The sequence below is a fragment of the Littorina saxatilis genome, linkage group LG11, assembly GCF_037325665.1.
Source record: "Littorina saxatilis isolate snail1 linkage group LG11, US_GU_Lsax_2.0, whole genome shotgun sequence".
Classification (NCBI taxonomy): Eukaryota; Metazoa; Mollusca; class Gastropoda; order Littorinimorpha; family Littorinidae; genus Littorina; species Littorina saxatilis.
Window position 1 is genome coordinate 6,598,370 of NC_090255.1, and position 12,838 is coordinate 6,611,207.

Here is a 12,838-nt window from a genome sequence, read left to right on the forward strand (position 1 = left end):
TCAATAGTCTACCAACGTACGCTCTGGATTGCAAAACACTTTTGTTTGGCAATACTGATTTAACTATATCTTTGAATATGAAAATATTTTCTGCTGTACAAGATTACGTTATGTCAACTGATCGCTTCGGCTGATATTATATTAACAGTGACAGTAATAGATGTAGCAAAGCATTCTCTCTCTCTCTCTCTCTCTCTCTCTCTCTCTCTCTCTCTCTCTCTTTATTTGTATAAAATATTATGAAATATTTTGAAAGAAAAAGGTTGAAGTTATCACTTGTTCGCCATGTCTTGTTATCAGAATGTGTATTGATTATTAGTTTTGGAACGTGTCCATAAGCAGTCTGCTTGTTAACGTTCTTAATGTTGTTACTGTATATAACATGTATACAAGAAATTAATAAAAACACGCTTAAACCAAGAGCTACATCTTTAATTGACATTCCTGGAGCAAGATGAAAATACCCAACAACGAATTTCGAAAGTCGGAAAGGGCAAGGCCTTGTGTAAAAGTTCAAATGTGCTTTCTCTGCTTATCTTTAATTTTCAAATCTTGACACTACGCGTTTTCTCCGCTGGGTTTTTGTGTTCACCTACATTTGATTGCGAAAGGTTTGATGGCAGACTTGCTGTGTATATACAGTGTGTTATCGTTCAGGCCTTCGATTTGAAGAAAGGAAGCTTTTCTCATTCCGTGGTTCAAGATGACAACAAAGAAGTAAAACGTTTTAGAAGTGTTAGCCCTGTATTCACTATTTACAAACAAAGAATAGTATAGAAAGATCTCAATGTAGGTTTCACAAGCCTGTATTTTGAACGCTTTGTCATTTTTTATATTTTTTATATTTTAGTCAAGTTTTGACTAAATGCATAAACTGGGAATCGAGACGAGGGTGGTTGTGTATGCGTGCGTGTGTGTGTGTGTGTGTGTGTGTGTGTGTGTGTGTGTGTGTGTGTGTGTGTGTGTGTGTGTGTGTGTGTGTGTGTGTGTGTGTGTGTGTGTGTGTGTGTGTGTGTGTGTGTGTGTGTGTGTGTGTGTGTGTGTGTGTGTGTGTGTGTGTGTAGAGCGATTCCGAGAAAACTACTGAACCGATCTTCATAAAACTTCACATGAGAGTTTCTGGGTATGATATCCCCAGACGGTTTCTTTCTTCAATTTTTCGAGTTGTACGTCTTTGACATGTGACGTCTTTTCCGGCTTTTAATAAAAAGTTGAGGTAGCACTGTCACGCGCTCATTTTTTTCATCGAATTGAGTGACTGTGGAGAGGGAGATCAGACTCCAGAACATGTTCTCCAAGCATGTCCCCTCCTCGACCAACTGCGGATCCAGACATGGCCTGACCAAACAGATCTGAGGACCAAAATGTGGGGAGCACTGGAGGACCTCGAAAGAACGTCCATGTTCATGGCATCCTCCAGATTCCGAGTCTGACACAACCGTCGTACGAAGAAGAAGAAGAAGAAGATTGACAGTTTGTACAAGCTATCTTCGACGAAGCCCGGGCTAAATGATTGCACTTTTATTTATGCTTCGTGTCTATTGTAGCTGATTCGGTCCAATCAGGTCTGGAGGTCAGTTAAACAGAGAAAAACAACCAAGACAAAATTAAACTTCTTCGCGAGAAAGAAACTTCCAAAAGTATTCCCAGTATCTGAACATGCATATAATTATACTCTGTCATAATACTCTATCACAATAAAAAAAAAATAAAAAAAATAAAAATAAACACCTTGGTAAAAACAAGTGTTTTTTGTGTTACAGTCCGCTCCAGATGATACTCCTCGTCGTCTGCTTCGCTTCGATGACGTCACACATTCAGTCAGTGACGTCATCACAACCAACCGCAGCGGGTCCATCTTTTCCTTCAAGACAGAATAAGACGCTTCCGTACCGATTATTCCCTGGGATGGCTAATTATCCGGCACATGAAGAATTCTTCCAGCTGGCTTCAAAGCTTGATGGTGAATTTATTCACCCCATGAATCCCGAAGAATATGCAAATGTGACCGCGACGTGGAACATCCGGGTCACTGGACTTCCGTTTGCTCATATTATGGCGCAGTCTGTTGAAGATGTGCAACAGGTTAGTAGAACTCTTTTTTTTCTCTTTTTTAACCAAGGGTAATACTGATTGTCGTTTACGGTATATCACGAACAAGACAAGACAAGACAAGACAAGACAAGACAAGACAAGACAAGACAACACAACACAACACAACACCAACACCAACACCAACACCAACACCAACACCCACACCAACACAACACCAACACAACACCAACACAACACCAACACAACACCAACACAACACCAACACAACACCAACACCAACACAACACAACACCAACACAACACAACACAACACAACACAACACAACACAACACCAACACAACACCAACACAACACCAACACAACACAACACCAACACAACACCAACACAACACCAACACAACACAACACAGCACAACTGCACACAGCACAACACAACTGCACACAGCACAACACAACCGTACACAACACAACACAACACAACCGCATCCAAACCTCGGAGCAAAATAGAAAACAACCTCTTAAAAACCGACCTACTCTATTTTCAGACGATTGCCTTCGCCAAGAAGTATAACATCATGGTCGCCGTTCGTTCATCCGGGCACTCTTTCATTGGTCGCTCTACGCATGACGGGGCCCTCATTATCAATCTGTTCAGGATGAAAGGAAAAAAATTCAACCTTGACTCTGTCCGCAACATGGCAGGGGAGGTCACTCTGGAAAGCGGAAATTCTTGGCTGGAAGTCTATGAAGCGGTACGTATTGTGTTGTTTGTTAACATTTAATTTAGAGTGTGAATTTTTTGTGTGTTGTTGTGTTTTTTTTGGTTTTTTTTGGTGGGGTGGGGGTGGGGGTGGGGGGGTGTGTTTTGTTTGTGTGTGTGCGTGTGTGTGTGTTTGTGTGTATGTGTGTGTGTGTGTGTGTGTGTGTGTGTGTGTGTGTGTGTGTGTGTGAATGTTTCTATTGTTGTTGCTGTTGCATTTCCTATCATGACACAAACGGCAACTGGAGGGTCCCCACTGTTGTTTGGGTTTATAGTGTTGCCTACGAGAACGGTGACTTCTGGTGAAAAAGTATAGAGAAAACATGAAATCTGCATAAAATTGCGACCAATTTGGGTTTGATTAGGGTCCACATTTTTGTTCGCACTGTGTGTCAAGTGTACACGATGATTTACACGGTACGGGTTTACATGACGGTTTTCATATTGGTTTACATATTGGTTTACATGATGGTTTACACGATGGTTTACATGATGGCTTACAAGGTGATTTACATACACTGTATTTGTTTTCGGGATGGTTTACACGCGAGAGTATGTGTCTTTCTTGTCTGCTCAACACTTGATATACAATGAGAATTCGTGCATTTTCACATTTAAACAAAAGTTGACACATATCAGTAACCAGGTGCGATTGTTCTTGTTCAATATTTCGGCAAACTGCCTTCTTCAGAATGTTACTATGAAAGTATGGAATATAAAATGCTATAGGGGGGAGTGAATATATGCATTTTCTTTTGACTTCTGTTCAATATTTCGGCAAACTGCCTTCTTCAGGATGTTACTATGAAAGTGTGGAATATAAAATGCTATAGGGGGGAGTGAATATATGCATTTTCTTCTGACTTCTGTTCAATATTTCGGCAAACTGCCTTCTTCAGGATGTTACTATGAAAGTATGGAATATAAAATGCTATAGGGGAGAGTGAATATATGCATTTTCTTCTGACTTCTTTTTAATATTTCGGCAAACTGCCTTCTTCAGGATGTTACTATGAAAGTATGGAATATAAAATGCTATAGGGGGGGTGAATATATGCATTTTCTTCTGACTTCTGTTCAATATTTCGGCAAACTGCCTTCTTCAGGATGTTACTATGAAAGTATTGAATATAAAATGCTATTGTGGGGGTGAATATATGCATTTTCTTCTGACTTCTTTTTAATATTTCGGCAAACTGCCTTCTTCAGGATGTTACTATGAAAGTATGGAATATGTAGAGGTTACATGCCGAGTCTCAGTGATTATCAAAAATAATGGTCGAAGTTAGCGGATCATGAAAAATGCGAGCTTCAGCGAGCTTTTTCATGACCGCGAACTGAGACCATTATTTTTGATAATCACTGAGACGAGGTATGTAACCTCTTTATTCCTCCTTTCTTCAGTTATTCAAAGAAAAGAGGAATTTTTGTGCGAAAGTTTGATCGAATCCAAATCACTCAACCAGTCTACCTGCGCTGGCGATTGAATAATGCGCGGTTGTATAGTTCAGGGAAAATCAATCAAATCTGTTAACACTTCTTGTCAGTTTCCCTGTTTTGGACTAAAATCAAGTACACAGTTATGTTGTTATTCTGCTGTGCCGGTAAAGGCAGATAGTGTGTGTTCTTGTCATGTTTTGGTATCGCTTAGGAAATGTTCTTTCTTCGAATGGGACAAGCAGACGAACTTTTGCACCCGTGTTCCAACGTTAAAAACTGTATGAAGTTCCGTTTTCTGGGGCAAAATAGTGTATGAAACCGCTGTATGTTCTTTAAATGGATGCGATGTGTGCATTTGGTTGCGTGTGATCTGTTTATAATGAAATATTGTCAAAAACTAACCGTCGGATTGCAGTCTCTTGTCCAAGCAACTCAGTTCAGAAAATTTGGAAGGGGAACTACTCTTGTCGTACGAGAGTTACTTGCCTTGGGAGTTTGCGTGCACTCATAAGAGATCTAAAGCGAGTTTCTCTGCACTGATCGTTAGATTTGGATTTAGAAAACAACCAAACTTAAAGATTTTATATGGAGATTAATGTGTTCAAGCCTGTAGTTGCCAGTTTAAATGCAGTATGTTTGTATTGTTTGGTCTAGAGATGTATATTTCGTACATTGGAGCGTTCGGAACTTTTCAATCGCTAAAGTAGTTCCCTCAAAGTCTAACTCATCAACCTGTGAGCTATCGAGGATTCAGGCCCGTTGTTGGGTAAGTGATTTTGGTTGTTGGGTAAGTTACCGAAAAATAACTAGCCCCAAAGAAACTACAATGGGAAGAAGGATAACTTCCTCATTGGGCATGCTTAGAAATGAGAATGGCTAAATACGAGTTATTCCCCTTTTCTACATGCTGACCAGGCTGTCTCCTGCTTTGTCATGACTAGTACAGTCGATCTTTCTCATGCTGTGACTTGCTTTATTTTCACATTTTCGGTATTTAAAACAGCAAACACAAACACACACACACACACACACACACACATACACTGAAGAAGTTTCCATTCTGATTCGGTTATTTTATTTGGTGCTATATGTTTGCTTCACATTGTTTCTTCTTTTACATTGCTAAACACATCCATAATGCATGCATGGCTCATTCGAAAGAGGGCAACTGAATAACTGATGCCCAATAGCAATAAATACTGAACAACTGAACAATAAATAGCAATAAATGATGACAGCGCCAAGTTTTTAAGTACAAAGTGAAATCATGTGACTGGACAAAGGCACAATTACAAAATACAAATAAAAAAATCGAGGCTTATTTTAAATTAAGTTCTCAGCTCATGGGGAAGCATAAGGTGACCCTAGAAACCGAAATTAGGAGACCTCCCGCCCCCAGGGCAGACTACAAAAAAAAAGGGGGGGGGGGGGGGGGCTAATTTGTGAAAAAGTATAAAAGGAATCGAAAACTGTATACATGTATTTAGTTAATACCCCAAAAATTGTATAGTATATACAATGTCAGACCCTAAAGAAAGTTTGTTAGTCTTTGCTTAGGCAAAACAAAGCAAAATAGCCTGTTTACGGTATCCCGACCAACCCTATTTTTCTAGACCAACCCTAGACTTTTTTTTTTGGCATTTGGAAAAAAAGAAAAAGAAAAAAAAATCAATTTTGTTCCTGTTTTTTTGCAAAATAATTTAAAAAGATGGTTATAAATTTTTTTTAAGAAAAGCCGACCTACCGACCCTCTTTTTGTGTGCCTATGTTACTGTAAACAGACTAAAAGGTACATCAGAAACAACACACCAGGGAGGGTCCAAAATTGTATCAAAATATAGATGGTAGGGAATTCAAAATAAAAAAGACAATAGACAAAACATGTACTTCGGCTCATAGAGCCTTCTTTAATTTTTGACTCATTAAGTCCATGCTCCGAGAGTCCTTTTTTTAATTTTGAATTGCCTACCATCTATTTTTTTTTATACAATTTTGGACCCTCTTTGTACGGAGAGAGTTGGCAATTGTTAATCACATTCTCTCATCTCATTGACTCTCCTTCAGCTCCTTGGTAACATGCGTTCCCGTCTCCGCCAGGATTGGACACAGCAGCAGATAACCGGTAAATATGTAACAGGCATAAATGGCAAAATAGCTCGCCTCGCCTGATAATATATGAGACAACTGTTCTACTACAAAGTCTTTCTTGGGAGGCTTGGCTAATTTACTCGCTCGTTTTACACGGGGTTCCATCGTTTTCTTTTCTAATCGGAAAACCTTGCTCCTCAGTTTGACCTTCTGCCAAAGTTCCGCTTCACGAGGGGATGGGGAAGATGACGACTTTGATGCTTTACATCCTATGTCCTCCAGGATCGCCTGAATGTCATCTAAAAAAGAAAACACACATAAAATAACATAACCATAACAAGTTACAACCTGGAAGAAATTAAAACACGTGTAATTAAATCACAAAATGAAAATAAACAATAGCGTAGGAAGGCAGGCCAGAAATGAAGTGTATTAGCAACTATGGATACGATGTGGAACAATGATGGAATTGACCTTGTTTGGTACTGAATGGGTGAGGCCATTAGAACTGTACCCACGGAATACGCGCTATATAAGCTTCATATTGATTGATTGATTGACTGATTGATTAGGACAACAGTACCAGGTAAACTCCTCACACACCATGCCTCTTTCTTTCTTTCTTTCTTTGGTGTTTAACGTCGTTTTCAACCACGAAGCTTATATCGCGACGGGGAAAGGGGGGGGGGGGGGGGGGGGAGATGGGAATAGAGCCACTTAATTTTTTCTTGTTACACCATGCCTCTAATAGGATATGTTTCCCATCTTTACGTGTTGGAACTACAGGTACAATTTCATCCATCCATGCATCCGCCCTATACAGCTTCTTCTTCTTCTTCTGCGCTCGTGGGCTGAAACTCCCACGTGCACTCATTTTTTTTGCACAAGTGGAATTTTACGTGTATGATCGTTTTTACCCCGCCATTTAGGCAGCCATACGCCGCTTTCGGAGGAAGCGTGCGGGGTATTTTTGTGTTTCTAAAACCCACCGAACTCTGACATGGATTACAAGATCTTGTGCTTGCGTGTACACACCAAGGGGGATAAGTCACTAGCAGGTCTGCACATAAGTTGACCTGGGAGATCGGAAACATCTCCACACTTAACCCACCAGGCGGCCGCGACCGGGATTCGAACCCTCGACCTTCCGAGTTAATAGACCGACGTCTTACCACCCCGCCACAGCGCCCGTCACCCTATACAGCAATTATCAACTATGTAATGGATGGGTTTAAACATTTTTTGATGTCAGGGTGTTCTTCATGGTTAAAAATCTCTTACCTGGTTGAACAATTTGTGCATCAGGCGACAGGTCGGTGCTGGCTTCATTTGTAGCTACCCTTTGCGATGGTGGCTTCCTCCCACTAGCAACCTGCAAATGCACAGCTCTTTAACTGACAAACTCACAACCAACACCCAGTCACAATGAAACAATTCTCCCAATTTCATGGCATTGGTCTTAGGCCACACAAAAAAGTGTATGTTTCTCGTAAGGCAAAACAAAAAATAATCTGTTTACAGTATCCGGACCGACCCTATTTTTTTCCCACCGGCCCTAGACTTTTTTTGGGGCATTAAAAAATGAAATTAAAATATTCAGATGGCTAAAATACAAAAATAAAAAGCCGACCTACCGACGCTATTTTTGGGGGGCCTATGTTACCTTAAACAGACTTTTTTGTGGCCTAACATGACTAAAGGTGGAGATTTTTTTTCTAAACTTTTTTTTTTTAAACCATCTTTTTAACTTATTTTGTTGAAAAACAGGAAAACAATTGATTTTCGAATACCCCTTTTATTTTTGAAAATGCAAAATAAAAGTCTAGGGTCGTCGGGAAAACATAGGTAGGGTCAGGTGACCAGAAACATACAACTTTTTTGTTGTTGACGCCGACCCTATACTTTTTTTGCCATTTGGGGCTGTTTTTTGGCAAAATAAGTTCATCATATCATCATAATCAAGACGTCGATCCAAAATAAGTAACTTTTTTTTGTTGGCCTTATCATTTTTTTGCGCTAAATGCAAACAGGCATTATTTGATGGGAACAATGCTGTTTTTTTTCAATTCTTACATCAGCCTCAAACTTGTCATTACTCAACCTGCATTTAATAGTGTGCTTCATTGGTTTGCAAAAACCTAAAACCAATAAATAAATAACCTTCGGTGGTGGATTGGGCACTGCAAACAATGTCGGGACAGCATTCCACACAAGTGATCCTCTCTGCAGGATTGTTTTACTGGTTGGCCTCAAAGTGATCAGTACAAAGCTTGAGACCTTGAACATCAGCTGGCTGCAGCTTTTCAAAGTCCTCTCGCCTTGTGAATTGCATCCATATTCTGCACCTAGTTTGACAATAAAAACAACAATGTTATTGTTAAACTAAGCAAAAAGGAAAGACAAAAAATAAATCAGATCTTCAGTCTAAATCTAACGCTCTGCCTGAACGCAAAACGGATGAGTGATGTACCTTTGTACTGTAGTTTTCCCGTAAGCAAGGTTTGATAAAGATTTCGGCAAATATGCCCACGGGTAGTTTGTCATCAAGTGTAAACTGTTGTTTTGTACTGACTGCTGACTCACACTCACAGTCGTAAGTACAGTGTACACAGGCACAGGTACACACGCAGACACACGCGTACATAGTACAGCTAGTACAGAAATCTCAGGATGAACCGATCCATGCTATGTTTGTAATATTTCATTTGCATATTAGTTCTATAAATACTGTAGTATCATAGCAGACAAAAATGCCCAGAGACAGTTGGCTTATCTGAGTGAGTTGACTCGAGCCATTGCATTCTCATTCTGAAGAAGGTAAACCTGATGAAATAATCACTGCACAACCCACCTTTTTTCTTCTTTAGGGAACTTGTGGAAAGTTTTCCCGAAGCAGCTCTGTTTGTAACGGGCGTTCTTGCAACAAAAAGCCGAGCACAATTTACCACCACCTCGCACGCGATCGGTACCTACGCGATCCGCCATTTTGTTTTCGCCGTCAGCATGTGACTAGGGACGATAACCCACAAACACTTTTTCGCATTTTCTTCGCAAGTTCCACGTCTTCCTTATGTACAGTGTTTGCTAGCCCTACACCTTTACAGAGAGAAAGAAGCAGAGGGGGGAATAAAAAATGATATTAGGGGCGGGGGGGGGGGGGGGGGTGCATATATGCATTTTCTTCTGACTTCTTTTTAATATTTCGGCAAACTGCCTTCTTCAGGATGTTACTATGAACGTATGGAATATAAAATGCTATAGGAGGGATCGGAGTGAATATAAATTATGCATTTTCTTCTGACTTTAAAATTTTTTTTTTATCCAGGTGGACAAACAGGTTACCTACGACACAGTAGGTAACGTCCAGCGCCGTGTAATCGTGGGGGGCAGCGCTCACACCGTGGCCATGGGGGGATACACACAGGGAGGTGGACACTCCCCATACAGCAGGCAGATTGGCCTTGCTGCGGACAGTCTGTTGGAGGCGACCATTGTATTGGGTATGTGTTCTGTATCTGTGACGATACGTTGAAAAAACACCTCTGGCATTTGATCAACGGGAGGTAGAAGCGTATGTGAATAAGTCCTAGACTGGGTGGAGATGAGATTTAAAGATCTCCACAGATCCTACCAGAACTTGATCGTCCTATAGATGGTTCCAGTCTACGATCGTCCTGGGAAAATAAGAGTTCCTGTGTTTTATTTAAAGTTATAACATCTAAGGCAGAGGTGAACAATGACTGCTGAGATCTTTGTCAAATGTCATATTTTGATTAATAAAAAAAATACAAATCACATACAAATATGTATCAATCCATTTTAGTTGACACACACGCATGCGCTCTTTTGTAGTCTCGGCAAACCGCCTTAATCCCTGTTTAATGAGATACGATACCGATACATGCACAGCCTGACGGTGACCTTCCGAGTATTTTTCTCCTGCTTAATATCTGATGAAGCCGACGAGACAAATTTTCCCCTGACAATTGTTGTCATTTCCCGGGAGTCTTACATTAGAAGTGACAGAATGTTTGCGTGGCGTCATTATTCGCATTACTGACGTCTTCTCTAACGTCGCTTCGCTTTTGACGTCAGAGATGTTACTTTAGATGCGAGAGTCAAGAATAGAGTTCTTGGTCTGTTCAATCGATATTGTATTTCATTAAGTCGGACTCTAATGTTTCACACACGGTTTTTTGAAGGAAAATCCAATGTTCATTCAATACATACACAGGTAACAATCTGTACGTCTGTTTTTCAGCTGACGGCAGGAAGGCAGTTGTGAATGAGCAAGGGACGACAATCACGACGCTAGATGGCGCCAGCAGTACCAGTAACGACAACTCGCTGTTCTGGGCCATCAGGGGTGGGGGAGGGGGGACATGGGGGGTGGTCACAGACTTCACCTTCAGGCTTCATTACGCCCCAGAGAGGTTCAGACACGTCATCGTCAACTGGGCTCTTACTTACAAAGGTGGGTTGTCCCCCCTTTTCCCTTCTTTCTTTCATGCTTTGTTCCAGAGGTTGGGTTTCCTGCTTTTTTTAACATTCAGTCAATTTTGCCTGAATGTTTTAGCATAGACGGGGAATCAAGACGAGAGTCGTGGTGTATGTGTGTGTGTGTGTGTGTGTGTGTGTGTGTGTGTGTGTGTGTGTGTGTGTGTCTGTCTGTGCGTGTGTATGTGTGTGTGTGTAGAGCGATTCAGACAAAACTCCTGGACCGATCTTCATGAAACTTGACATGAGAGTTCCTGGGTACAATATCCCCAGACTTTTTTCAATTTTTTTAATAAATGTCTTTAATGACGTCATATCCGGTTTTTAGTGATAGTTGAGGCGGCACTGTCACGCCGTCATTATTCAACCAAATCGATTGAAATTTGGGTAAAGCAATCTTTGACTCAGTCCGGACTTTGGGATTGCATCGGAAGCTTACAAATTAGTTAATAAGTTTGCTCATTAAAGTTGTCATTAAAACCGAAGTTTCACTAACTAATTTAAAACTGGTGGCATTGTATTCTTCATCTTCTCTTGAATTCAAAAATATATAGATATGTCATGTTTGCTCTAAAAATGAGCTCAGAATTGAAGAAAGTAGGTAAAGTAAGTACTAATGTTTGCATGGTTCGCGGAGACGAGCGTGATCCGTCGCGACGGAGGGCTTCAATTAGACTTTGGGAGGGCGTCAATCCACGATGAAGACCGAGAAGTTTCAAATGGAAGCGTGTTAATGTTATTGTAATTCAATCTGACGACGATCTCTTTCCTGCTTTCATGCGATGGTAAACAGACAGAATTGGTTCTGTTCTGTTCACACACTACTTTCAGTCCACCTACCTGCAAGGATCAAGTCCCAAGAAATATGTCTCTGTATTCCTATCGTATCACTCTCCTCCTGTTTTGTTTTCTTTCACATACATTTTCCCATCTTTTTTGACGGGTTTCTGGACAGCAAACTCAAAACAACTTCTTTTCATCACAAAAGCGATCTTTGGAATTGACTGACGTAGTCCGAAAGAATTAATGCATCAACTTACATCACGTATTCGACGTCATCACTTCGCATACCTTATGGTCTCGGTATTTCGTTGGTACTTCATATTTCCTACTTGTAAAATGACCCTCAAAGCTAACCGAGACTAGTTGAGGTTGTATCAATGCGCCTCGCCAGCAGGTTGTTAATGGATTTTTTAGCGAGTGGCTATCGACAATTAGTCACCGGTAATTTTTAATGAGTTGGGGCATTCTGACCAATCACAGGATCTGTTTTATTAAAACGCAAACTTGATTGAATTACAATTTAGTTTCATGCCGACAGATTGCATGACTAAATGTTTTCATATCGCTTCAGGCGACTTGTTTTTACATTAAGTCAATTTTGACTGAATGTTTTGACATAGACCGGGAATCGAGACGAGGGTAGGGGTGTGTGTTTGTGTGTGTGTGCGTGTGTGTGTGTACAGCAATTCTAGAAAAACTACCGGACAGATCTTTAGGACACTTTATGAAAGCGTTCTCCCAGATGATATCCCTGCATGATTTTTTTGATTTTTGTTTTATAAATGTTTTTGATGACGTCATATCCGGCTTTATGCACAAGTTGAGGCCGCATTTTGAATGGTGGTTTTTGCCTGCAGGCACGGCCATCGGATCGGACGACGTTCGCTTCATCCTTAAACAACTGACCACGCTCTCTTCACAGTGGGGTGGCTATTTTCTCGTGTCCGGAGCACAGCTGACCGCGGACGCTAAAGGAGCGGTCACGCTGTCGCTAATCCACTTTGGGAGTGACCAGGACGCCTCCAATCACGAAGTAGACGCTCTGCTCGGTCACAACCCTCGCGTCAACCAGTTTGGCCTGACTGACACCAACTACACGACTTTTCTGGAGTGAGTCGATTCAGTGATACGTGTGTGGGGGATGGGGGGGTGGGGGTGGGAGAGGGTGGGGGGGTGGGGGGGATGAGGGGCTGGGAGAGAAGGGGTGTGTGTGT

At 41.1% G+C, this 12,838-nt stretch overlaps 1 protein-coding gene and 1 long non-coding RNA gene across 2 annotated transcripts in view; one reads left to right on the forward strand and one right to left on the reverse strand.

Moving 5' to 3' along the window:
- The first annotated feature begins 579 nt into the window (after positions 1–579).
- The window catches only part of LOC138979638 (uncharacterized), an 18,297-nt gene continuing 6,038 nt past the window's right edge, over positions 580–12,838 (forward strand). Inside the window, exons 1-6 of the mRNA XM_070352355.1 lie at positions 580–717; positions 1,764–2,085; positions 2,602–2,808; positions 9,670–9,844; positions 10,606–10,818; positions 12,482–12,734. Of these exons, the coding sequence (XP_070208456.1) occupies positions 704–717; positions 1,764–2,085; positions 2,602–2,808; positions 9,670–9,844; positions 10,606–10,818; positions 12,482–12,734 (1,184 nt within the window). The 5' untranslated portion in view covers positions 580–703. The remainder of the gene's footprint in view (positions 718–1,763; positions 2,086–2,601; positions 2,809–9,669; positions 9,845–10,605; positions 10,819–12,481; positions 12,735–12,838) is intronic.
- On the reverse strand, positions 5,315–9,417 carry LOC138979637 (uncharacterized). Its single transcript, XR_011460069.1, has 2 exons — positions 7,626–9,417; positions 5,315–6,643 (listed from the first exon to the last, which is right to left on the reverse strand). It is a non-coding gene; the product is annotated as an uncharacterized lncRNA (long non-coding RNA).